This window comes from Panulirus ornatus, chromosome 15, assembly GCF_036320965.1.
Source record: "Panulirus ornatus isolate Po-2019 chromosome 15, ASM3632096v1, whole genome shotgun sequence".
Taxonomy (NCBI): domain Eukaryota; kingdom Metazoa; phylum Arthropoda; class Malacostraca; order Decapoda; family Palinuridae; genus Panulirus; species Panulirus ornatus.
This window is the reverse complement of record NC_092238.1, coordinates 26822706-26850503: the sequence shown is the minus strand read 5'-3', so window position 1 is coordinate 26850503 and position 27798 is coordinate 26822706. Positions and strand designations below refer to the sequence as shown.

Here is a 27798-nt window from a genome sequence, read left to right as displayed (position 1 = left end):
TCTACCTATGTATGTATGTATGTATGTATGTATCTATCTATCTATCTATCTATCTATCTATCTATCTATCTATCTATCTATTTATCTATCTATCTATCTATCTATCTATCTATCTATCTATCTATATATATATATATATATATATATATATATATATATATATATATATATATATATATATATATATATATATATACATATATATACACAGAGGGAGAGAGAGAGAGAGAGAGCCTTTAAAGACATCAGAAAACACACACACACACACACACACACACACACACACACACACACACACACACACACACACACACACACACACAATTTTTGGAAGAGCTTTTGGCTTGTTATTTATTTCCACGACCATTATCTGTCACGAGAAAGTGTGGGAGTGACTGCATCACCTGTCTGGTGGTGGAGTCGGAGGGAGGTGTGTGGTGTGGTCACATGCTGGGGGACGGATCTGTGTCCGCCGCAGATTATCACAGATTTTGCTCAAATTACGTCAATGGTGTCGCCGTCGTCTGGCCACATCTTTAGGTGGAGACGTCGCTCTGATCTCGCTTTCTTAATCAGCTCGATCGACACCAGCGTAATGGTGTACTTCAGTGGTGTGGTGATGATGCGTATACAGGGACTGTATCATTGGACTAATTGTTCTACTCAGATGACCGAGAACTTACTCTATCATACAGTAGAATGAACTTTAGAATCGAGAGTCACATATTCTCTCGAGTCTTTGATTCGTTGTGTCTTCCTTGGCGTGGCCCACACACAACCCAGGTGTTCATCCACACCTCGGGTCTTCTTGATAAACGGATAACTGGCTTATGCTTGTGTGTGTATGTGTGTGTGTGTGTGTGTGTGTGTGTGTGTGTGTGTGTGTGTGTGTGTGTGTGTGTGTGTGTGAGTTTCTTTGGGAAATAGCGTGAAAGTTGTGATTTTCGACTCTGACAAGATGATAACAAGTGTGTGAACACCTCCAGTTTTCCCGACTCTTGGCCGACCAACACTTGCTGTTGCTCTTGGCCGCACCATGCACGGAGGAAACGAGTGTGGGAGCGGATGTCGACCAGCTATTTCGAGCGTCGGGTTACGTAGGGAGGAGGAGGAGGAGAAGGAGGAGGAGAAAGATGGTTTCAGTGGCTCATGGGACGAGATGACTATGACAGCTTCCTCATCTCTGCTGGTGGACAGGCAGTGTATGAGGCCTCTGGCCAACTCCCAGCTAGAGATTGATGAAGGCACACATAACACTGAGTCATACACAATGACTCTTGTCATTTCATGAAATCATCCAAGTATAAAGGTGTCATCACGAGGCTTATATTCATCTTCATCATCGCAAATAAAAAAATATTCTGCGAACATTTTCCAGAAGCAACTGGGGTGTTGCACCAGCTCGACGAAATGCTCAGTGAAGGATGATATTTGCGCGCCTCGAGCATAATAAGCAACATCGTTAGTGTAGGTACTCGTAAGTAGATACTCTCTCTCTCTCTCTCTCTCTCTCTCTCTCTCTCTCTCTCTCTCTCTCTCTCTCTCTCTCTCTCTCTCTCTCTCTCTCTCTCTCCTTCCTTCCGTCTCTCTCTCCTTCCCTCACGCCCATCGTATAAAGAATTACAGTCATCAAGGAAGCGGAAGGACAACAGCCATCGTGTTCCTCTCTCCTGCAGGATGACAAAAAGTTCTGCTGAATGGAAAGCGATGTCAACGTGAATGAGGGTCAACCTAAGACCTCAGAAAGGATGTCCTCATTCACTTGACTTCACTTAGACAACTTTTTAAGAATTCTGGTCTTTTCTTCTCTGTTTCCTTAGCCAATAGCAGGTCATTCTCACCTAGAAAACCAATCAAGAATTCTAATTTCTCTTCACATACTCCTTAGCCCTCTATCAAGTCATTCACGACGAACAGTGTAAATAGACATATGTATCAAGTTCACTGTGCAATTTCAGTATGTCGTAACGTACGCAGAATGTTCAAAAGTCCCTCTAAGATTCGTCTGTCTTTTTCTAACAGGTGTTCATTCTCTGACACAAAAGAAAATAACTAGGGAACCTCACAGGGATGATGATGATGATGATAATGATAATGATGATAATGATAATAATGTTAATAACAATAATACTAAAAATGGTAATGATAATGATAATGATAATAACAACAACAACAGCAACAACAACAAACAATAATAATAATGATCATAGCAAAATGGTGATAATAATACCATCAATAACAACAAAAGTTATTAATGATATATCATTTTATATATATATATATATATATATATATATATATATATATATATATATATATATATATATATATATATATATATATATATATATTCTCGAGGTATTTTATTATGTTACCCAGACATTCCATGATTGTGGCTCTTCATAAAGCGTAGGAAAGACAGGTTGGCAACGAGCGATTCAGTACGACTGGAGGAACCACTTACCTTGACTGATGTGCGGAAGTCTCTTAGTAACCTCATCGCCTTCCCTCAGTCTGAACTTCAACACGCACTACGCTGAAATTGGCGTGGGAGTCTCCCCAGATCTTGAGAGCTGGTTTCAGTCTTTCCGTAATGACTCTATCATGAGCTCTATGCTGCTCAGCGTCAGGCAAATTATACACCTGGATAATTGCTGAATTATGGTTTCCGCGTTTAATGACTGTCTGGCATTTCCACGGCACCACTCGAAGTGCGTAATAGCCTGGTTTGACCGAGTAATTAGATCGTTTAGAAGCAACGCCTTCTTCCTTCACACGCGTGATTGTATGGTTCGAGAACCATACTACACAAACATTGTAAATATGTGGAAAGGATTTATTTGTGATAATTGTAATTATGTGGTTTCTTAAAGATTAACTAATTTTACGGTATGTGAAGCGAGGGTCGCTCATGTTCAAGTAGCTAGTTAGTACAAAATGATGGTTTGTCTATTGAGCGTTTGGTATTTGATAGAGTTGTACTCCGCTTGACGTCTTCCACACATACTTTTACTAACTTTTACAAATTTCACAGTTCGAGGCTTCTGAACTAAATTATTTACGAAACCAAGACCCAGTTGACCTCAGGTCAGGATATATGGTCTTAATTTGACCTTGAAAGTCGACAGACTTCTAAAGCCTAAACAACCAGGCCAGCCAGTTTAGATCAGGGTGTTATTCTAGGCAGGTAGTAGGTGTTTAGCCAACTTTGAACTACACCATTGAAGTGTAAATCGCACCTGGAGTCTGTATATTACGTTTTCCTTCTCTGGAACTCATACTGTGTAGATCTTCGTTCACTTACCTCCCCTCCTGATTTTAAAGAAACTTTGATGTATCAACTCGATGCGTCAATCTCGTGGAATGTAAAGGCTAAAGGAACGTTGGCGTTCTGTCTTCAGGCCAGTGAGAGCTTGGAGACCCCGAACATCTGTCAGGACGCCACACAGCCTAGAGACATGACAAGTGTGACTGAAAAATTATGCCGACCGCACCAAACATTCATATACGTTCGCTGACGACCATCAACCTCAGTACACGCGCGTCCGTGACGATGATCATCCACCTATTGTATCATCCACATGCCTTCGCGTCTTCAGCCATAGTCAGTCTGCATTTGCACGTACCACCCTCAACTATCCCATGGACAGAACGCATATCTTTAATCCCCTCTGTGTTGACAGATGGCTCCTGTCTTTCATAGCAGCGTAAGAGAAAAAAAACAGACTTTCTCCTGGTACTTAACTATGAGAGAGTGTGGGTGAAATTATCGACCCAGGATACACGAGGAGTAGACACAGCCTTACTGTTGTGGGAATGAAATGCTGATATACTGGTTGGTATACACTGTTGTGGGAATGAGATACCGATATACTGGTTGGTATACCGTGGGGTTAGGATTATCTTCTAGTATACTGTAGGTTTAGAAACATCTTTATCTGGTATACTGGCAGAGATAAAAACATCTCTGTTCAGTACACTGCAGTGTTAGACACATCTCTACCTAGTCCATACTCAGTGTGCTGAAGGGTTAGAAAAAATGTGTACCTAGTATACTGCAAAGCTAGAGACATATCTACCTAGTATACAGTTAATAGAAAACACTGCCAACAATATAACAATGTTAGGGAAATTTCTAGCAGGTTTGTTCTTAGAAACATCTCTATCCACTATACTACAAGGTTAGAATCACCTCTACGTAGTATGATGAGGAGGGAAATAGATACTAGAAGTAATGTTGGAGGAAATTCTTATTCAAAGCATCGACAACACAGCTCCTGCTTAGAGATACCAAGAGGCACAAAATTCCTCTCAGATGCACGTAGGATTTGAGATCAAAGTAAGTCATTGTGAGAGGCATTTTCTGCGCGAAGACAGCGTGGGAGGACATCTTGAGACAACATGGAATGATAAACGTGGGAGAGATCTCTATCCAGCGTGGGAGAATAATATAAACGCTACTGAAGACACTAATCTCTACCTTTAAAAAATCTTTTGAAGAAATTTTTTACTCCCGGAGACTTCGATGTCAAGGATCACTCAGTAACAGTGAAGGATTATTTTTGATGTATAATTTGCATTATCTAAAACACACAAAATGTAAAACATCTGTTCCACATATTTTCATGAGTTCGTCGCACGACATCCTCTGGAAGGACACACAACTTACCTTCAGTTCCACATTACAGGGTTACCGTCTATACGTGCTTGAACAAATAGACGGATAGACATAAGGACAGAATTAGGGAGAGTAAGAGACGGTCAGTTAAACAAGCTGATTAGTCGAACAATATTCAAACGGCTTAATCACCCAAGACAAAAGCAACGACTAAAGTGAAAGTTTAAAGAAGCATTTAAAGTCCTTTTTATGAACGAATCTTTAATAGGAATAAGTTTATTGTTACAGGAGTAGAAATAAGATACATTACGGGAAAAAGAAATATAATGTCAACCATGGAGATTGAAGGTATCATTAATGAATATGGAAAGTGGGTTTGGGGAGCCATAGAATGGAGAAACCACAGAAAACGCAGCGAGAAAGAGAGAGTATGGAGGCCCCGGGAACAGGTGGGTCCAATATTCGATTACTGCTGAACCATTTGGTGTGTGCCCCGACCAGTAGGAGGGGAGGTGATACACCTCTGTGAAGCGGGAGTGGTATCGTGAGGGGAAGGCATCAGTGCGGAGGGGGATGTGTGTGGGATTATTGTCATCATGGAAAGGTTTAGTGTGGGAGTGTCAATAATTATCATATAATCTCTCTCTCTCTCTCTCTCTCTCTCTCTCTCTCTCTCTCTCTCTCTCTCTCTCTCTCTCTCTCTGGTATTACCACTTTTATGTTATGGAGAGAGAGTTTTATACCCTTGTTGTGGATGTGTGTGTGTGTGTGTGTGTGTGTGTGTGTGTGTGTGTGTGTGTGTGTGTGTGTGTGTGTCTGTTTGTCTGCGTGTGGGACCATATAGATTCAAAAGTACAGTAAATGTGAAAGTAAATATAATGAACATTTCAACAGATAAGTAGATGATTGCAGGTTGGGCAGATAAGATAAAGATAGAAGCCTGATAGAAAGATAAAGAGAGAGAGAGAGAGAAAGGTCACATGGCTCCTGATCAGCCAAGATCAAGCAACAGACAAAGGATCTCAGTCTTTCCTGTGTTATCCACTGTCTCTGTACATGTTGTGCGATACACATTGTTCGCTCAACACCTGAACAAGATCCTCTGTCTCAGGGGTAAGGAGAGGCGATCAGCGAGCACAAGTGAGACTCTTAGACATATCTTACGTTGTATCTAGATCTATTTGATGGTTATTGTGTGTGTGTGTGTGTGTGTGTGTGTGTGTGTGTGTGTGTGTGTGTGTGTGTGTGTGTGTGTGTAAATTCAAGCAGCTCTTCGGCTGAAAATACACAGTTCCGTTACAGTAGTACAGTAGCTGAGTTACTCATAAGTACAGGGAAGACTAAGCCTGTTTGCTAGTTTAGCTGTGCACTTGTTTATGGATGTTAGGGAAACTGTACAAGGGAGGCTGGTCTAGAAGATTGTGCTAGGATGACTGCACTAGGAAAACTGTGCTAGAAAGAATGTAATAGGAAAGCTATAGCAGAGAGGCTGTACAAAGGAGACTGCACTTAACAGGCTGTACTAGGAAGACTGTACTAGGAGACTGTACCACGGACACTGTACTAGGGGCACTGTACTAACGAGAGTTGATCTGGTGTAATCTGCTAGGCTCACTGTACCATGTTCGCTTGGTGACGTTGCCAGATTGTATTTCACTGATAGCATCAAGAGGCTGTACAAACAGGGCGAACAGAGTGTATCACGAGTGACCAAAAAACAAAATAACGTACAAAAAAAAGAATGACCTTGTTGGCCAGATGTGTATTGCGTCGGTTCCTATACTTTACATAAGGGTCAATAAGGCATTCACTCCCCTTATCCCGCCCCTGGGATCCCTTCCATGTATAGAAAAGGCAGCTTATTCAGTTTGCCCACACCTTTCCTTATCCCCAGACGAACCCCTAAAGCCCCATGTATATATATATATATATATATATATATATATATATATATATATATACAGAGAGAGAGAGAGAGAGAGAGAGAGAGAGAGAGAGAGAGAGAGAGAGAGAGAGAGAGAGAGAGAGAGAGAGAGCCATACATAAACAGCAGAAGATATATTACTAAGGCTGTTCGTTCTGGTGAGGGTGCTGGATGTCGACAAGTGTTCCCGCCTCAAATATCCGCCGTGGGCCTTGCGTGTCCGCAGCTCGCGGCTCTCTATCGTATTATCGTCCAACTAAACGCTATCGCGGCGGGCGTGAGGCAAGAAGTGGCGTGGACGATGTTCGATCGTCACGTCAACCACCCAACCACCCAGCCGACCAACATATAGTTGTCCCTCGCCTTCAGCACACGTTAGGCCACTCTGTTGACGTCAGAACCCTCCCGGTGCAGTGGTAGTGAAGTGTCGTTAGCAGACCTCCGTTGCTCAGCGTTGGCGTCCGCTGAAAACTCCTCCCAAATGAAGCACGAAATGAACCTCCTCCTGAGTAGGACTACATCCAGGCGAGTGATGTGTGTGTTCCTGGCCATCTCCCTGTGCTTGACAGTGATAAACATATACATCTGGTAAGTGACAAGTGTTCCCTCTTCTCTCTCTACTTACCTAAGATTCGTGACGACTCTCTGGGATGATACTGGTGAAGAAGGGAGGAGCGATTTGACCGTTGATGATAACGGTAAATCGACAGAGCCATCATTTCAGCGTTGAACCTAAGAGTAATTGAACGTCAGGGACGGTGAAAGTAGAATGTTAAGTCCATATCATAGTTACGTAAACTGCATTACTTGGCAGCTATTGTATAACAGAAGACAACAGTCGTGTGGGACACGCCTAAAGTAGATGGGTGGTTGAATGTGTTCAGCTCTCTGTCTATACCTGTCAAGACAGAAGAACTCGACAGAGCTTCGATTCGGGCGTCCTCAGGGCATTTAGGCAGGGGCTGTGTTGACTGAGAAAGGAGGTAATTTTGATAATGAGAGAAACTAATGCAAGAAATTGGGTAAAGTGGATGGTTGAGAGGGGCGTGGAGGTTATCAAGGGTGTCAGGAGTGTGAAGTGATTAAGGAATCGGGAGATGGCAAATGACCAAGTTGACACTAAGGGATCAAGTTGGCTGGTCGTCTGCATGCCGTACTCCGTGAGATGTGTCAATAATCAAAGCATTCTGTCGATGTTTGACACTGTGTTATGATAAGGTAGAGTAACCTAACCTGACCTAACCGAAAAAAAAACCTACGTTATATTATTTTCTAAATTCCCTGGCAAATTGCAGTGACCAGCTGTCAACAAAGTGAATTGCTCATGGGCATAAAATCTCCAAAACTGGACGTCATTAAGCTGGAGATTCGTCTCCTCGACTAACAATAATTTCCTTAGCTTCGCCTATCGCTGCTCTTCGGTCTAATTACACATTACAACTTCCTTTGATAACTTAAACTCCTAATACAAGGGCGTGACTTCCTCTCATTCTCTGCTGAGCAGATATGAACGTAAACCAACAGGAACAGTTAGAATCCTCTCACACAGGTGGTTCGGGGAGGTTCGAAGCCTCGTTCTCTTCGTTCATAATGATGTATCACTTAACCCACCTATGTTTTGGACCACCAGCAAGTCCACGCTCCGGAGCATCGTTATGCATCTGCGGTTCATTGGACAACACTCTCGTAAATCTTTCTTTCCCTAAATTAGATCCTTCTTCTTCCATTCTTTCTCCCATATCGCTTTAACGCTCTCACATCTGACTTACGACGTAGCATCGATGCCTTATCTCTTGTCTGCGACTGAAGTTTCGTCGTAAAGAAAAAAAAAATGAAGTGAAAATACGAGACAAATCAAATACACTCACAATTTCTTTGATGCCTTACGACTCAGATAATTGATAACCAAATGTTTGGATGTGTCACGAAAAGATTGTGCTATATAGTACTGTTGATACATAGTACATATACGTAATTATTATGATCATCATGATCTGTAGATTAAGCTGAAACATACTGGCAAGACTTGTAACCTCTTAACTCTTACATCAATTAGTTATCATACGTTATAATGCTACGAAACCATCACTCTAACAAAGACCAATTCATATACAAGTCTCCAAGGAAGTCATCTCATTAGGAGCGATTTTAACACAGTCGAAAATCAAGCATTAAAGAAAATGCGTTTGACACAGTGTCATCTCTAGCAAGTTTCTAACTCTACAAGTTTATTGCTATCATAAAGCAGACTCTCTCTCTCTCTCTCTCTCTCTCTCTCTCTCTCTCTCTCTCTCTCTCTCTCTACGTAACCCCCCCCCCCCCCAAACACTGTCGTGAACACGTAAAATGGCAGGAGAAACAAAGAGTCGCAAACCAAAACCAACTTTCGAACCCTAACTACAGTTTGTGAAGCGGGAAAACTGGTACAACAAGCAGTTCAACTTATGACAACAGCTTCGTAACTATCTCCTCATATGAGGCTCGGACGAGAATGGAGTCATGCTAACGTGTTCGCCTGACTGTGTTGTGTTATCTCACGACAAGCCATGCCAGGGAGGCCTTATCAGAGCCTCACTACCCCACCCCCTCGTACTGTTTGATGTGGGAGTCGGAGAGACTAGCGGTGTGCGCAAGTGTACGTCGGTAATTGTAGGTAGATACATATTTCTTGGACGGTACGATTTGTTTTGATAAGTGCGCGACGTAGCGAAGATGGATGCGAGAATTATGAGGATTCTCGCTGGGCTTATATTCGCCCTAGGTTTCTCACTACTCGTGTGGCGAGTGTGCTGTACCATCGGGTAAGTATAAGTAACTTGTGGCTCTGTCGGGTCTACCGAGTCGCGTGGGAGACGAACATTCCTCCAGCATTCCTCTCTCTCTCTCTCTCTCTCTCTCTCTCTCTCTCTCTCTCTCTCTCTCTCTCTCTCTCTCTCTCTCGATATCTGAACAGACCACCGGTGTCAAGGATAGGGTAAAAGATACGTCAGTCAATAATGAAATGAAAAATGCCTTTGTTTGTGAAAAAGAAAATCTATATATATTTTCTTGCAAAAGGTTAAGTTTGGAATTATCATTATTGTTATTATTATTATTATTATTATTATTATTATTATTATCATTATGATTATTATTATCATTATTACTATCATCATCATCATTATTATTATTATTATTATTATTATTATTATTATTATCATTATTATTATTATCATTATTATCATTATCATTGTCATTATCATTGATAGTAGTAGTAGTAGTAGTAGAAGTAGTAGTACCGTTATCATCATTGCTACAACTACTATTACTTTTTTATTTTGTCCCACACAAAGGGCCTTCTGATTATTTCTTGACTTATGAAACGGATGAGATAAGCTTGTACGAGCGGGAGATAAGCCGACAGGAGAAAGGGGGTGATAAGGATATCAGTTAACAGTAGAAGCTGGCTGCCATACTGTGTAGTGCTGTGCCACACTGTGATGCTGTGCCAGACTATGTGGTGCTGTGCCAGACTATGTGGCGCTGTGCCACACTGTGTGGTGTTGTGCCAGACTATGTGGCGCTGTGCCACACTGTATGGTGTTGTGCCAGACAATGTGGTACTATGCTAAACTGTATGGTGCAGTGTTACATTGTGTGGTACTGTGTTAAACTGTGTGGAGATGTGTTAAAGTATTTGGTACTGTGCTAGACTGCGCAGCGCTGTGCCACACTGTGTGGCACTGTGCGACACTGTAACATGCCTTACAGTATTGTGGCGCCCTAGGCGAGGATTTCTGGTGCATGTACTTGATGAGTTACACGGTGTTGGTGCGATACATGCATAAAGTATCAATACATCAACTGGGGCGAAAACCGATCACAAATATCTTTCATCTAACAACAGTTTTCGATATTTTTCATGGCTACCTGACCTAGATTACTCGCCTCTGTGACTCATGTTCGAAACCAAGTTGTTAACGATGTAGAGAAGAGCCATGGCCGGGGAGAGCAGGCAGGCGTTCATATGAGAGGTAAATATACCCGCCATTGAACGCTAAAAGAGGCAAGTTTGTTCACATTGCAGTATTACCATATCACAGGCGGCGTCCAGTGCAGTATTACCATATCATGCGAGGCATCGACCTTGCAACCTGGTGATCCCAAAACGCCTTTCTAGATTTTGTAGATTTTTGTTACATTATTGTTTTCTTCTTTTTTGCGGGGTGGCGGCGCTTTCCACGCACAACAGGTTTTCCAACAGAGTGAGGTCCAAATATGCGTGGACTTGATATGTAAAGTGGTAAACAGTTTACATCAGATATATGCTGATTACATGGTTATATATATATATATATATATATATATATATATATATATATATATATATATATATATATATATATATAGAGCTTGGGAAGTGAGTCAGTTGTTGTTCGCTGATGATACAGCGCTGGTGGCTGATTCATGTGAGAAACTGCAGAAGCTGGTGACTGAGTTTGGTAAAGTGTGTGGAAGAAGAAAGTTAAGAGTAAATGTGAATAAGAGCAAGGTTATTAGGTACAGTAGGGTTGAGGGTCAAGTCAATTGGGAGGTGAGTTTGAATGGAGAAAAACTGGAGGAAGTGAAGTGTTTTAGATATCTGGGAGTGGATCTGGCAGCGGATGGAACCATGGAAGCGGAAGTGGATCATAGGGTGGGGGAGGGGGCGAAAATTCTGGGAGCCTTGAAGAATGTGTGGAAGTCGAGAACATTATCTCGGAAAGCAAAAATGGGTATGTTTGAAGGAATAGTGGTTCCAACAATGTTGTATGGTTGCGAGGAGTGGGCTATGGATAGAGTTGTGCGCAGGAGGATGGATGTGCTGGAAATGAGATGTTTGAGGACAATGTGTGGTGTGAGGTGGTTTGATCGAGTGAGTAACGTAAGGGTAAGAGAGATGTGTGGAAATAAAAAGAGCGTGGTTGAGAGAGCAGAAGAGGGTGTTTTGAAATGGTTCGGGCACATGGAGAGAATGAGTGAGGAAAGATTGACCAAGAGAATATATGTGTCGGAGGTGGAGGGAACGAGGAGAAGAGGGAGACCAAATTGGAGGTGGAAAGATGGAGTGAAAAAGATTTTGTGTGATCGGGGCCTGAACATGCAGGAGGGTGAAAGGAGGGCAAGGAATAGAGTGAATTGGAGCGATGTGGTATACCGGGGTTGACGTGCTGTCAGTGGATTGAATCAAGGCATGTGAAGCGTCTGGGGTAAACCATGGAAAGCTGTATAGGTATGTATATTTGCGTGTGTGGACGTATGTATATACATGTGTATGGGGGTGGGTTAGGCCATTTCTTTCGTCTGTTTCCTTGCGCTACCTCGCAAACGCGGGAGACAGCGGCAAAAAAAAAAAAAAAAAATATATATATATATATAATATATATATATATATATATATATATATATATATATATATATATATATATATATATATATATATATATATATATATTTATATATATATATATCAGCAGTGCGGTTTCAGAAGTGGTAGAGGATGTGTGGATCAGGTGTTTGCTTTGAAGAATGTATGTGAGAAATACTTAGAAAAGCAAATGGATTTGTATGTAGCATTTATGGATCTGGAGAAGGCATATGATAGAGTTGATAGAGATGCTCTGTGGAAGGTATTAAGAATATATGGTGTGGGAGGCAAGTTGTTAGAAGCAGTGAAAAGTTTTTATCGAGGATGTAAGGCATGTGTACGTGTAGGAAGAGAGGAAAGTGATTGGTTCTCAGTGAATGTAGGTTTGCGGCAGGGGTGTGTGATGTCTCCATGGTTGTTTAATTTGTTTATGGATGGGGTTGTAAAGGAGGTAAATGCAAGAGTCCTGGAAAGAGGGGCAAGTATGAAGTCTGTTGGGGATGAGAGAGCTTGGGAAGTGAGTCAATTGTTGTTCGCTGATGATACAGCGCTGGTGGCTGATTCATGTGAGAAACTGCAGAAGCTGGTGACTGAGTTTGGTAAAGTGTGTGGAAGAAGAAAGTTGAGAGTAAATGTGAATAAGAGCAAGGTTATTAGGTACAGTAGGGGTGAGGGTCAAGTCAATTGGGAGGTGAGTTTGAATGGAGAAAAACTGGAGGAAGTGAAGTGTTTTAGATATCTGGGAGTGGATCTGTCAGCGGATGGAACCATGGAAGCGGAAGTGGATCATAGGGTGGGGGAGGGGGCGAAAATTTTGGGAGCCTTGAAAAATGTGTGGAAGTCGAGAACATTATCTCGGAAAGCAAAAATGGGTATGTTTGAGGGAATAGTGGTTCCAACAATGCTGTATGGTTGCGAGGCGTGGGCTATGGATAGAGATGTGCGCAGGAGGATGGATGTGCTGGAAATGAGATGTTTGAGGACAATGTGTGGTGTGAGGTGGTTTGATCGAGTAAGTAACGTAAGGGTAAGAGAGATGTGTGGAAATAAAAAGAGCGTGGTTGAGAGAGCAGAAGAGGGTGTTTTGAAATGGTTTGGGCACATGGAGAGAATGAGTGAGGAGAGATTGACCAAGAGGATATATGTGTCGGAGGTGGAGGGAACGAGGAGAAGAGGGAGACCAAATTGGAGGTGGAAAGATGGAGTGAAAAAGATTTTGTGTGATCGGGGCCTGAACATGCAGGAGGGTGAAAGGAGGGCAAGAAATAGAGTGAATTGGAGTCATGTGGTATACAGGGGTTGACGTGCTGTCAGTGGATTGAAGCAAGGCATGTGAAGCGTCTGGGGTAAACCATGGAAAGCTGTGTAGGTATGTATATTTGCGTGTGTGGACGTGTGTATGTACATGTGTATGGGGGGGGGGGTTGGGCCATTTCTTTCGTCTGTTTCCTTGCGCTACCTCGCAAACGCGGGAGACAGCGACAAAGTATAAAAAAAAAAAAAAAAAAAAAAAAAAAAAAAATCAGCATCACACACCTTTGGCTTCCAGTATTCTATCTCTGTTAAATTTTTGATATACAAATTATGCAAAAATTCGTAAAAATCCTATTGATTCTAAAGCATTTTTTTTTTCAGAGGGGTAGGTTGGTGGAGGTTCTTGGCTTTGCATACATTCTGTGGCATCTTTCAACGCCATCTTAGATACAGGATTTCTAGAATGTTTGATGACACTTGATTTTGCTTCGTTAGTTGCCTTTCATGAACTCGCTGGGTTAGGAAGTCACCGTGTACTGAACAGCCGGGGTTCCCAGCGCTCTGCATCCCCTCACTCTAGTCGATCCTTAGTCATGATAATGCAATTACTCCCGTCTTCCTAATCACGATCCAAGTGTGAGAAAGGATTACAAAGTGGTTCAGAGGTCTCATCTACCTCGCCTGCACCTGGGAAAGGTCTTACTAAAGCATCGGCAACTTTGCTATTGTTCTTGACCTCACCGGAAGGTCGCATCAATAAATTTTGATTATTAATACAAAGGTTAATGATACAAAATTCACTGTCTGCATCACCCGTGGAGTAATTATCCAATGTGTGCTACATTTCAATCCTTTTCATTCCTAAAGTTCAAACGCAACGAGTAGAAGACCTACTAATGAAGCTCAAAAACTTCTTTTTTTTGCAGTCATAACTCCCCTTACGTTGATGACCTGAAAGAATCGTCAATTTTAGTGTAGCATTTGTAACGTGTCATCCTTGGGATCACCAACCACCTTGTTAACAGAGGCGACTCTGGTCTCTCTCTCCCCCTACCAGCTGTGGGAGACTATTAGCTGACCACACTCGACCCACTCTACCAGCCGGACGCTTCCGTCGGACCCCTGGCGGTGCTATTTCTCCTGACGCGTCCACCTCCTCCTCCTCCTCCCACCTCCGGGTCCTGTGTATGGTGGTCACCTCCCCACAACACCACGAGGGCCGCGCCCGTCATGTCAGGGCCACCTGGGCCAACGAGGAGGACCCAAACGCCTGCCCTGCCACGCTCTACCTCACCTCTGCCACACACCCTGAACTCCCTAGGGTCATCATATCCAATTACTCAAGGTGAGAAGGTATTTCTTACGTTCACATCCAATAACGGCTTAGCTGAAGAATTCGTCCTCATTTCACCAACATTTCCTTAAGTCAAGGTAGTTTAGGTTAGATTCGGTTGTTGGTAGTTTAAGGTGTAAACCGAGGTTAACTTAACCTGTAGTAGGTTAGCAAAACGCTAGGGAGGGGCGAATCTTCCTTCAGGGAATCTGGAATGAGAAATGATATGGCTGAAGTGAAGAAATATCGGTATTTGACATGATGCGATTTAATGCGTAATGAAATCAGTAGTGAGAAAAGTTATTATTTTGACCGACTCTCTCTCTCTCTCTCTCTCTCTCTCTCTCTCTCTCTCTCTCTCTCGCTCCAGTTACGACGAGTTGTGGGGTAAAGTGCTGGAAGGGTTCCGGGCGCTGGACTCCTCCCGTGCCGACTGGTTCCTGAAGACTGACGACGACACCTTCGTCATCTACCGGCATCTGGTGAACCTCCTCGCTGGCCTCAATGCCTCCCAGCCGCTCTACCTCGGCCTGCCTTACCAATTCGACCTGCTGGTGGGTCTTCGTTTTTGTAATAGCTTGAATAGTAGTAGTAGTAGTAGCAGTAGGAGTAATATAGTTGTTGTTGAAGTTGTTGTAGTAGTACCAGATCAGTCAGGGCAGAAACAGTAACAGAAGGACTACAATGAAAACGGCTGAGGTAGTTATAACAAACACCAACAGTAGACGTCACCATCTACTCCCTATTTACCCTTACAGGATGGCCGGCTGGTGGACTACATGAGTGGTGGCGCGGGCTACCTCCTGAGCAAAACCGCCCTCAGGAGACTGCAGAAGACCACCCTGCAGGAGTGCCACTACCCTGGCCCAACGATATTCGAAGACGTCAATATGGGTGCTTGCATGAATGCCTTAGGTGGGTCAGTTGCAACGCCCTCCTTGATCGAAAGGTAGATAGAGTTATATGAACAGATTGATGTGAACAAACCTGTGTTTCAAGGGCGTCTCCATCAGAACCATCTCTCATCATCCCTTTTCTGACAAGAAAAATCTTCGAAATCACATTAGACTTACAGAACTACGACAATGTGGATTATGATGTACATTTAGCACGTAGCTGCAGTCTGTTAATTCTGAGCATGTTTGGATCCTTCCCCTTGTGTAGATGTGGAGATTGTGGACACCCGCGACCAGCTGGGGAGGCCCCGGTTCCTGCCTTATCCTCCTTGGCTGCTGATCGACCCCGCCTCGAAGCACGACCCCAAGTACAGCTGGCTGAAGTTACGTAGCAAATACCCATTCGAGTTCGTAAGTGTTGGATGCGCGCTGGTGCCGCACTGCTGATTATGCAGAGAGAGAGAGAGAGAGAGAGAGAGAGAGAGAGAGAGAGAGAGAGAGAGAGAGAAAGTCATGTCTAGAGTAATTAGCACACATGAAAGAGGTAAGTAGTTGTGGCGCACAGCACAGAGTGTGGCTTCACCTCCAAGTCTTGTTACTCTCTCTCTCTCTCTCTCTCTCTCTCTCTCTCTCTCTCTCTCTCTCTCTCTCTCTCTCTCATAATACCTATTGAATGTCCTAACCAGGAGTCATGTTTCGCCTGACATTCAACAACTTTTTATTTTCATAATCTTTGAAATAGGAATCAAGCCTTTGATACACGAACATTACAAAGGCTACGGTTATGAACACCACAAAAGTAATATCCTATAATTTAGTCACTCGAATTGAAGCATCAACTAGTTTGAACACCTTGCAAAAAAAGGTGATATAAGAAGTGTAATACACATGGTATCATCCAGCAATATACCATCATCTGACAAAGTTTACATTATCGAAGTATACCGTCATATAACGAAATATATAACCATTCATTTGACCGAGAATATAACACCGGCTGACTAACATCATCATCATATATACTCTCTGTGTTCTAGGGCGTGCAGCACCTCAGTGACAGAGTGATCAGCTTCCACGAGGTGAGGAACCCCGTCCAATTCTACCTCCTTCAGTACCTCTCACAGGAGGTAAACCTTCTTCTCCCAGGCATGGCGGCTCCCTTCACTGCATTGAGCCATCACCCATGATAAATTTCTACCCTTCACACCTGGTGAATCCCTTCACTCTATGGAGCAAACCATTTCCCCTTCAGATATGACGGATCCCTTCATCTGTACTGACCAGTCGTCTCCTCCTAAGCCATTTCGCATCAGACACGGCTGATCCATCCACTCTGTACTGAGCAGCCACAACAATTATACGTCCTCCATCCCCCATCCTGACGTGGCGCATCCTTCAACCTGAGGTCGGGTGGCAGCAGATGAACCAGCGTCCTCCACTGACCAGGCTCCGTGGCTCTCTCCCTGTCACCTACTATGACCGTAAGGGGTTTGAGACTTACGCAGCTGCAGTGGTTCGACAGATACCGAACGCTGACCATTAGGTCGACTTCCCTTGGCGGAAGAGAGGACGCTCACAGCGACGAAGTCCTCAAGACAAAGGGCGAAGTTGTAGATCCTGTACACTGGCCTTTGGTTTTGCCTCTTCTAAACCCGCTAATGTTATTTGTCTTATATATATATATATATATATATATATATATATATATATATATATATATATATATATATATATGTGTGTGTATATATATGTATGTATATATATATATATATATATATATATATATATATATATATATATATATATATATATATATATATATATATATATATATATATATATATACATATATATATATATATATATATATATATATATATATATATATATATATATATATATATATATATATGTATATATATGTGTATATATATATATATATATATATATTATATATATATATATATATATATATATATATATATATATATATATATATATATATATATATATATATATATATATATATATATATATATATATTATCCCTGGGGATAGGGGAGAAAGAATACTTCCCACGTATTCCCTGCGTGTCGTAGAAGGCGACTAAAAGGGAAGGGAGCGGGGGGCTGGAAATCCTCCCCTCTCAATTTTTTTTAATTTTCCAAAAGAAGGAACAGAGAAGGGGGCCAGGTGAGGATATTCCCTCAATGGCCCAGTTCTTTGTTCTTAACGCTACCTCGCTAACGCGGGAAATGGCGAATAGTTTGAAAAAAAAAAAAAAAAAAAAAAAATATATATATATATATATATATATATATATATATATATATATATATATATATATATATATGTAAATGCACTCCAAATTTGATATGTATTATTTATTTCTTCTTGTTTATTTATGAATCTGTGATGACATCATTAGAATAAGGTGAAATGCACGTTATTCCTCTGTCACCAAATTGAACCTTCAATGCTTTAAAATGAGACAAATGAACCTCATATGGACTAGTTTTAAGGAGAATCTAACTATATGAAAGTGTAACGTAATTCTCCTGAAAGGTGTTGGGTCCTATGGATCCCAGTTCTTGTACTAAGAAGCTATTACAGTGTAAAACCCTAAAAAAAACTAAATATGAAATAAAATTAATTTCTTTTCTAATACTGCATACATATTCCCGGTGTTGAAAATTTAGATAGTGATCATGATGCTTTCTCATTAGAATAGCTAAACATATACTTAAACACTTCGTCACTTAATGTAAAAGATACTTGAAAACTGGAAAATTTAATCATCTCGTTTTCTGAGCTCATCATAGTTTGCAGCTTCTGTAGAGAATCCCAGCGGCAACTCTTCGCGAGTGTGAGTTCCACTCGCGTCTCCAGGACGCATGGAACCAGATTCTCCACGTCGCACCGATGTGTTCAAGCCTCATGGAATCAAATCATCTGCGTCACACTCATGTGTCCAAAACGTGTGGAATCAGATCATCTACGTCGTGTTAATGTGCTCCACACGCATGGAATTAGATCCCAAATACAGCGCCGAAGTGTTCAGGATGTGTGGGATCAGTTCATCTATACAGTGATGATGTAGCTACAACTCGCGTCATCAGATGATCTACGTCGCGCTGTGGTGTTCAGTCCTACGTTTCATGCCGGATAGTGACAGGACACTCGTATGTACCTACTTAAACAATCTGATAAATAACGTGTAATCGTTACCGGACGCCACTGTAAATAAATCTTATCAGTTGTAACGATATGATCATAAATGAAGTCTTACTGTGACGCTGGATGGACACCAAAAGAGCAAGTGGAAGTGTCTTTATTTAGTCTCATTTCTCAGGGAATTTGTTTCGTAAAAGTCAGGGAATGATGGGAATAGCGTTACAAGCTTCAATTTACGTCAGGGACCATAAAAAGTTTATGCATTAGAAATCGAACTAAGCCATTAACATCTGTGTTTCATAAATAGTACTGTAAAAAAATATCAAAGTGCACAGATGGATAACCCGACGCCAGAGGTTATTTAAAACAATTGGCACAGAGTTGTGAGGAAGTGAGGTAAAGCGAGGCGGTGGTGATATTTGGAAGCGAGGTAACCCTACTTTGTGATATTTGGATGTGAGGTACAGACATGGTCTCTGATATTTGTAAGTGGAACATACGTTTTGTGGGTGATCTACAGCCTTTGTGATATTCAGAAGTACAACTAATCAATGATATTTGGACGTGGGATACAAGAAGTCTACGATATTCGGAAATGAGTTACAATCACTCGGCCATATTTGGAAGGTGTTGTGGGGAAGGTGTTGTGGGGAAGGTGTTGTGGGGAAGGTGTTGTGGGGAAGGTGTTGTGGGGAAGGTGTGGGGAGATAAGACGAAGCGAATCTGGCGGATGTAAGGAAGTGCATCCTGGACGTCCACACCCAAACGAAGATCCGGTGTAGGAAAGACAGATGTTGCGGATTCCCAGAAGGCTGCACTGGGAAGCGTCATAGTCCACGGGATTTGTCTAGTAAAAGCGTTTTTGTAAGCATAAAATGGCTCTTATGCTTGGTTAGGGGGAGAAAAATGGTATAGTTAACCACACTACTTTAGTAGGATCGAACTAAACCTAAAGGAACTATGCAAATTAGATAAATAAAGCTGGAAATGAAATTGAAGGTTTGAGAGTATTTGGAATTTCAACATCAAAAATGAACTAAAATGGCTAAATGAGTGGGAAAGGAAAGGGGGGGTACAATTTGGACAACGAAACCGTCGACATTTTGAATGACATTGTTCGAGAACGAGGAGGGGAAAAAAAAATAATGCACAGAGTCAAACCGGCTCTCAAAAAAGATAATGGAATTTCATATGAACTCAAGGAGAACAAAGCAAGTGAACTTAGACCTATGGATGACGGCAAGGTAAACCAGGTAGAGCAAGAGCTGAACATAAATACTGAATGCTTAAAAGTAAACCAGGAAATGATGAAGAAAAACAGAGGACCAATCAACAGGACCAGTAGCGGTTGTTAACCATACACACACACACACACACACACACACACACACACACACACACACACACATATGTATATATATATTCTTCTTTCAAACTATTCGCCATTTCCCGCATTAGCGAGGTAGCGTTAAGAACAGAGGACTGGGCCTTTGAGGGAATACCCTCACCTGGCCCAATTCTCTGTTCCTTCTTTTGGAAAATTAAAAAAAAAAAAAACGAGAGGGGAGGATTTCCAGCCCCACGCTCCCTCCCCTTTTAATCGCCTTCTACGACACGCAGGGAATACGTGGGAAGTATTCTTTCTCCCCTAACCCCAGGGATAAAGGCAGTATTGATTGATTAAGACAATGGTTATATGAAGTTTACTGTTATTGAATATGTATTGCATGTTAAAGCAATGAAATATTCAGTTATATAAGTAAAATTTATGTTTCATAAGATTTTGAATTTTATGATATAGGCTGTTTATGTGTGGATGGGCTATTCTTCATATGTTTCCAGGCACTACCTCAATGATGCGGGAAACGGCAGTTAAGTATAATAAGTAAAAGGAATGATATATATATATATATATATATATATATATATATATATATATATATATATATATATATATATATATATGTTGAATGTGTCTGATGACAGAGTGGCAGATATAGGGTGTTTGGGTCGAGGTGGTGTGCAAAGTGAGAGGGTTAGGGAAAATGATTTGGTAAACAGAGAAGAGGTAGTAAAAGCTTTGCGGAAGATGAAAGCCGGCAAGGCAGCAGGTTTGGATGGTATTGCAGTGGAATTTATTAAAAAAGGGGGTGACTGTGTTGTTGACTGGTTGGTAAGGTTATTTAATGTGTGTATGACTCATGGTGAGGTGCCTGAGGATTGGCGGAATGCGTGCATAGTGCCATTGTACAAAGGCAAAGGGGATAAGAGTGAGTGCTCAAATTACAGAGGTATAAGTTTGTTGAGTATTCCTGGTAAATTATATGGGAGGGTATTGATTGAGAGGGTGAAGGCATGTACAGAGCATCAGATTGGGGAAGAGCAGTGTGGTTTCAGAAGTGGTAGAGGATGTGTGGATCAGGTGTTTGCTTTGAAGAATGTATGTGAGAAATACTTAGAAAAGCAAATGGATTTGTATGTAGCATTTATGGATCTGGAGAAGGCATATGATAGAGTTGATAGAGATGCTCTGTGGAAGGTATTAAGAATATATGGTGTGGGAGGCAAGTTGTTAGAAGCAGTGAAAGGTTTTTATCGAGGATGTAAGGCATGTGTACGTGTAGGAAGAGAGGAAAGTGATTGGTTCTCAGTGAATGTAGGTTTGCGGCAGGGGTGTGTGATGTCTCCATGGTTGTTTAATTTGTTTATGGATGGGGTTGTTAGGGAGGTAAATGCAAGAGTCTTGGAAAGAGGGGCAAGTATGAAGTCTGTTGGGAATGAGAGAGCTTGGGAAGTGAGTCAGTTGTTGTTCGCTGATGATACAGCGCTGGTGGCGGATTCATGTGAGAAACTGCAGAAGCTGGTGACGGAGTTTGGTAAAGTGTGTGGAAGAAGAAAGTTAAGAGTAAATGTGAATAAGAGCAAGGTTATTAGGTACAGTAGGGTTGAGGGTCAAGTCAACTGGGAGGTGAGTTTGAATGGAGAAAAACTGGAGGAAGTGAAGTGTTTTAGATATCTGGGAGTGGATCTGTCAGCGGATGGAACCATGGAAGCGGAAGTGGATCATAGGGTGGGGGAGGGGGCGAAAATTTTGGGAGCCTTGAAAAATGTGTGGAAGTCGAGAACATTATCCCGGAAAGCAAAAATGGGTATGTTTGAAGGAATAGTGGTTCCAACAATGTTGTATGGTTGCGAGGCGTGGGCTATGGATAGAGTTGTTCGCAGGAGGATGGATGTGCTGGAAATGAGATGTTTGAGGACAATGTGTGGTGTGAGGTGGTTTGATCGAGTAAGTAACGTAAGGGTAAGAGAGATGTGTGGAAATAAAAAGAGCGTGGTTGAGAGAGCAGAAGAGGGTGTTTTGAAATGGTTTGGGCACATGGAGAGAATGAGTGAGGAAAGATTGACCAAGAGGATATATGTGTCGGAGGTGGAGGGAACGAGGAGAAGAGGGAGACCAAATTGGAGGTGGAAAGATGGAGTGAAAAGGATTTTGTGTGATCGGGGCCTGAACATGCAGGAGGGTGAAAGGAGGGCAAGGAATAGAGTGAATTGGAGCGATGTGGTATACAGGGGTTGACGTGCTGTCAGTGGATTGAATCAAGGCATGTGAAGCGTCCGGGGTAAACCATGGAAAGCTGTGTAGGTATGTATATTTGCGTGTGTGGACGTGTGTATGTACATGTGTATGGGGGGGGGGGGGTTGGGCCATTTCTTTCGTCTGTTTCCTTGCGCTACCTCGCAAACGCGGGAGACAGCGACGAGGTATAAAAAAAAAAAAAAAAAAAAAATATATATATATATATATATATATATATATATATATATATATATATATATATATATATATATGTATGCCATGGAAATTGGTGTGAATATGGGACGAGACTCCCATAGACTTATAAAGTCATTCCACCAATATAAGGTACATGACCTTGATGGTGTCCCGTCCTGCGTACCGGAGGAGTGTGCAGTACCACTCGACAGTTCACTTAAGACAGTGTCTACAGACTTACTGGAACGGCGATCGGTGCCAGAAGACTGGAAGCAAACCCAGTATTGTAGTCATTTTTCTGTAGGACCGGAGGTAAGATGATACGTTCAACTATAGGCCAGTATCAGTTGCAAGTTTGCTATGTAACCTATTGGAGAACCACTGGAGGCAATCATGATGGATTCTACATGTCTGATTTTATTGCAACAATCTTCCAGGGTCGGCCCTTGCACGTGTAAAGGTCAATATGCAAAACTAAATGACACAGGTCGATCTTCTCATAACTGTTTTGAAAAACCTTACGGTCAATTACCCTTGCAGTAGCAGAGTTAGAGGCCAAAGCTATGTTGCAGAAGCTGATACATTCTGGTCCCTGAACTTTCACCTTAGGATCAGCTAATTGATAACTGAGTGCAATGCTTAAGGTCGTGTTTGTAAAAGGTCGGCAGGCGTGTTACAGGACTTGCCTAGACCACTCCCAAAGACTCTCTTCACCACACTCTCCCATATGCTCTCCAACACCAACTATAGTCATCATCATATTCACCATCATATCACAAACTTCACCATCATATTTTCTATTTCACTGCTGTCAGAACAAATCACCATACCCTCAACCATATTTAGCCACCATATTGACCACAATATCCTCAACCAGACCTTTCTAACAGACTTTCTTCCGCTATCCTTAACCTTGCCTCTCCCAACAGTGCAGGCAGAAATAGATATAATTATTTTCATTATATCTAAGATACTAATATTTCACAAAAATTTTATGGAATATCCTGCAGAAAATGTGGGGTGGTAGGACGGAACAAATGGCAGAAGATAGGGTGGAGATGATAAATGTCATGGCTAAAGGTATGTTGGAGAACATAGCAGATGTATGGTGAAATCTGCTGCAGGAAGTATGATGGAAAGTATCATAGAGGTATGTTGGGACATACTCTCGAAGGTGTAGTGAAGGTGTGGACGAGAATATGATGAGTGGAAAAGATGATATCAAAGAGAGGATTGTGATGAAAGATATGGTGTTATGTACAATGGAACATATTTATGAAAGTATGGTTAAGTTGCAAGATAGAATAAAGAATATGGAGGAAAATAACGCCAATGGTAATTAACGAAGTGCGATCATGGTAAAGATCCTGTTACCACAATCTACGTTACCATGGAGATTACCTCTTGTATATCAACAATGTGGACACATGATTCTGATCAGCCTTGGAGAATATGTTTCTGATTTATTGACTATAAACCCAACATGAAAACCAGGCATGTCAAGCACAACATCTGATGGAACGTACGTGTTCTTCCCCATCATCATATGACGTCATTGTTTCCACTCGTTGCTTCATACACCACCAGTCTTGTCTACCTGTATGTTCAGCCTGGGGACTTGCCTGGACCCAGACGGCTTGTCAGGTAACGAACAGTGGATCTAACGGTTCCACTACAACACCTCCAAAAACCCTGAAGGACGGGCTATGATATAGTTCTACTAGAAAGAAAAAAAAATTGGATTGAATTTGGATTAACTTTGGTGATTTCTTGGTGGAGGAGATCCAAAGACGCATGATTTTCTGTTAGAGCGGCATAGGTAAGCTCTAAGAACGTTTCATTTGTACCTAATGAGAGATGACAAAGATCCTCTTTCATGTTATGGGTATACAGTCCACAGCCCATGAGGAGCGAGTTCGAGTCAGCAGGCCGGCGCTGTCGACGTGGAGAGGGAGGAGGGGACGCTAGTCACTTCTTGTTCAATAACCGATCACTTGGTCGCATCAGAGTCACCAGACTCGCATGGGAAGGTCCTCACCCTAAAGAGTATGACGTGAACGACGAAGGAAATAAACTTACACAAGTGACTGAAAGTCATCATTTGGGTACGAAATATAATGGAACGGTCAAAAGTCACAGAGACGGTGATATTATCTGAGACCTTCCTTTACCAGAGGCTGTCTAGTGATCTAGTAGGCACCGTTGAATAACATATATACACACGACCGTGTCCTTGATGATGTCTGAATACTTGAGGACCCGATAGTGTTGCGCGATCCGGGTATCTCACAGGCTCAAGTGTTTGTACGAGATGATTGTGGAGACGTCAAGGCTTCCAAGGTAATGATACAATATCCGAGACCAAAACAATGGTTGGTGTTTTATAATGTATATTGTATTCGTTCAGGCTATAGATGTATCCGGTATGTTACTGAACTTATGGTCATAAACTATGTCCGAAAAACAGTAGATTGTGAACCATGTAGATGTAGAAGTTTCTGGCCAACCGCAGGAGCTAGAAGATTAGACCCCGGAGGGCCCGAATCTGCTGGCACTGTACTAAACAATGGAAAAGAAGTAACCTCCTTTATATAGAAATGATTGGATTAGTCATGCCGTCTATCAAGTGGTGCCAGTGGTAGTGATGGTAGAATCTCACTACCAACCAGAGCCACACCACCAGATGGCGCTGTTGATGCCACATACCGTAAGTCTGCTTAAGCGAATAAAACGCGATAAAAAAAAAAAAAAAACGCGTAGTGGGAGGGCGTTCCCAACACTACATCAGATATTTTTCTCTCCGTAACGGATTTAAACATATCGTAAACAAGACACGTCAGAATTCCAAGTTCCAGGAGGCTTTACCCTTTTATACTTTCCTAACATGAGGTCTTCCGTAACACAGAATTCTCAAATTGTCTCTAGCTGCAGACTGTATCACTATTTTGCTTAATCTTCCTGGACGTGTGTGTGTGTGTGTGTGTGTGTGTGTGTGTGTCACCGGGTCAAAGCCTGGCGCGTGCCATCATCATTCGCACAAGTCGGGTGTGTTTGTCTGCCATCACTCCACCATCCTCTGGTCAAGGCTCCCATCACTACACCATCCTCTGGTCAAGGCTCCCATCACTACACAATCCTCTGGTCAAGGCTCCCATCACTACACCATCCTCTGGTCAAGGCTCCCATCACTACACAATCCTCTGGTCAAGGCTCCTATCACTACACCATCCTCTGGTCAAGACTCCCATCACTACACAATCCTCTGGTCAAGACTCCCATCACTACACAATCCTCTGGTCAAGACTCCCATCACTACACCATCCTCTGGTCAAGACTCCCATCACTACACAATCCTCCTTCAGTATCTTTTTATCTTCCATTTTCACTGATTCTCTCCTGTCTCAAAAGATACTTTTGTCCCATCCTAGCAACAGATAAATCTATCTTTTTTTTCCCCCTCCCATCCTACTGGATATTTACGTCTTCAAGCACCGTTAGCTGTCTCTCCACATCTACTATCCTAAAAATATCTGTCCTTGGCCATAGTGCAAGAAGCCCTTGGTAACAAGCAAATAATCTATGAATTCAGGAGTACTTCTTTTTTCCTCAATGCAACGGACTAACTGTCAAAAGCTGACCTTGTAGATATAAGCTGAATAAACGTAGAGTCCTTTTTTTTTTTGAGCGAATCCTCCGGTGTTGGTGACAGAGACATCATTCCACCGCCACGGCCAGCGTCGTCGGAAGGTATGGTACAGTGAGTCTCATCTGCGCGACCTGGGGGCCAAATGCTCCCTGCTTTGCCTGGCGACGTCGCAGGTGCACAAGGTCAACAGGAACCATAAAGGGAATGCAGGAGCATGCTCATCCTGTGAGCGGCAACGCAAAAGGATTACAGGGGTCACAAAGGATCTTAAGAGTCAGACAGCAGAGGGTTGATATAACATAAGATGTTACAATTCGTAGCAAGTATTTCATTACATACATGACATAGTTTCATATGGTAAGGTTTACCGACTAGTTGCAAAAGGTGGTTACAAACCTAACATTTCAAGTATTCTGTTATGAACAATGAAGTGTTGTGACATTTCTTGCATGGTTTGTTTAGATCTATCCCTAAAAGTCTCTATTTTTTTTCACACTCTAAGACATAGTGATCTATTTGTGTCCAAATCTTTGACCACAAACTTTACAGTTCACATAACTAACATCTCCAGCTAGACCAAACATCAGCTAGGCCAAACATCAGCTAGGCCAGATATCAGCTAGGTCAAACATCAGCTTGGCCAAAGCACCACTAGTGCCTATAGCCTAGCCTTAGTTTAGCAGTAGTTGTTTATTCTAAAAATTTTCTCTGATCTATTACTATCTAGTTAGATCACACTGGCAGCTTTGCGGCACCTACCCTCCCAGTGGCAGAATCGTGAAAACCGTCAGTATAGATGCACTGGGTTATGTTGTTGTCAGTCTGGAGTTTCTGCATATGTTCAAGAATCCTGGTTTTGGCTAAGTGTTGAAGGTGAAGATCATAAGTAATTAGATTCTTGGGTGGATAAGTTGGAGCAGTGACGCCAAAGGGAGTTATCTGCCTGGGAGACAGGAAATGCTGCTGCTTCCTGATTTTATACTAGTTATATACTCCAAACATTGTCATGTGGTTGGTTGTTATTTTTGCCGTGGCATGTACGGTTTAAGAATTCGTTAAAGCCAACTTTATCTGGATCACCGCGCAAAAGTTTCAGTCAAATCATAAGTTTGATTTCAAGTATTCTGTCTTCAGTGTTGGGTATACCAAGTTCTTTCTGCATCGTGGATACTTGAGTGGACTTTGGGCAGCTAAGTATGATTCTTAAAGCTTCATTTTGCATTTTTTTCAAGTTTGTTGATACCTTTCCTGTTGTGTAGGACCAAAACTGGTGCGTGGTAATCTATCAGAGACCTAATACAAGCTAAGTACATCATATTAACAATTCTGATGGTTGCATCACAATTAGGATTGTGCCCTGCAATAGCTCTAAGAACTTTATCTGTGCATTGTCGAATCAGTTTTTGCACATTAGCTGCAGCACATGGGCCTGAGACACCAAGATACTTAAGGGAGGAGACATAGTCATCTAAGATGGTCCATTCCTGCCGTTACCAATTCGTTTATTGAAGGCCTTTGTTTGATCTACAGAAATCATGAAGCCAAGGCCTTCACAGGCTATGTGTATGCACCTAAGAATAGTTTGCATTTCACGATATGTTTTGGTATGTACAAGAACATAACTAATAGTGATATGTCTGGGATACTGTGGAATCGATTTTAGTAATGCATAGATTAGTACAGTGAATAAAATGGGGCTAAGCACTACACCTTGAGGCTCTCTCTGTGGGTGTTACCAGCCTCCGTCCACAAATGTTTACGCCTTCTGCAAGGTTCCGTCATTGTTAGTGGA

At 42.0% G+C, this 27798-nt stretch overlaps 1 protein-coding gene across 6 annotated transcripts; it reads left to right on the top strand.

Annotated features, from left to right (window-relative positions):
- Positions 1 to 5606: 5606 nt before the first annotated feature.
- Positions 5607 to 18752, top strand: LOC139753790 (glycoprotein-N-acetylgalactosamine 3-beta-galactosyltransferase 1-like). Of its 6 annotated transcripts, none has more exons than XR_011713772.1 (7): positions 6767 to 7130; positions 14240 to 14527; positions 14886 to 15069; positions 15274 to 15430; positions 15680 to 15822; positions 16449 to 16892; positions 18241 to 18752. XR_011713772.1 is itself a non-coding variant. In XM_071670657.1 (6 exons), exons 2-6 carry the CDS (start codon positions 14370 to 14372, stop codon positions 16596 to 16598), a joined length of 792 nt encoding a protein of 263 aa, XP_071526758.1. In that variant the 5' UTR covers positions 5607 to 5758; positions 14240 to 14369; the 3' UTR covers positions 16599 to 17100. The 6 variants fall into 6 exon arrangements, 4 of the variants coding, with proteins under 4 accessions (XP_071526758.1, XP_071526756.1, XP_071526757.1 ...); XR_011713771.1 differs by having other exon boundaries at positions 18234 to 18752; XM_071670657.1 differs by lacking the exons at positions 6767 to 7130; positions 18241 to 18752 and adding an exon at positions 5607 to 5758 and having other exon boundaries at positions 16449 to 17100.
- Positions 18753 to 27798: the final 9046 nt, after the last annotated feature.

Coding starts and splice junctions, on each gene's coding strand:
- LOC139753790 (XM_071670655.1), top strand. CDS start 7,024: ATGAAGCACGAAATGAACCTCCTCCTGAGTAGGACTACATCCAGGCGA. Junction 14,528..14,885: donor ATCATATCCAATTACTCAAG/GTGAGAAGGTAT, acceptor CTCTCGCTCCAG/TTACGACGAGTTGTGGGGTA. Junction 15,823..16,448: donor GCAAATACCCATTCGAGTTC/GTAAGTGTTGGA, acceptor TCTGTGTTCTAG/GGCGTGCAGCACCTCAGTGA.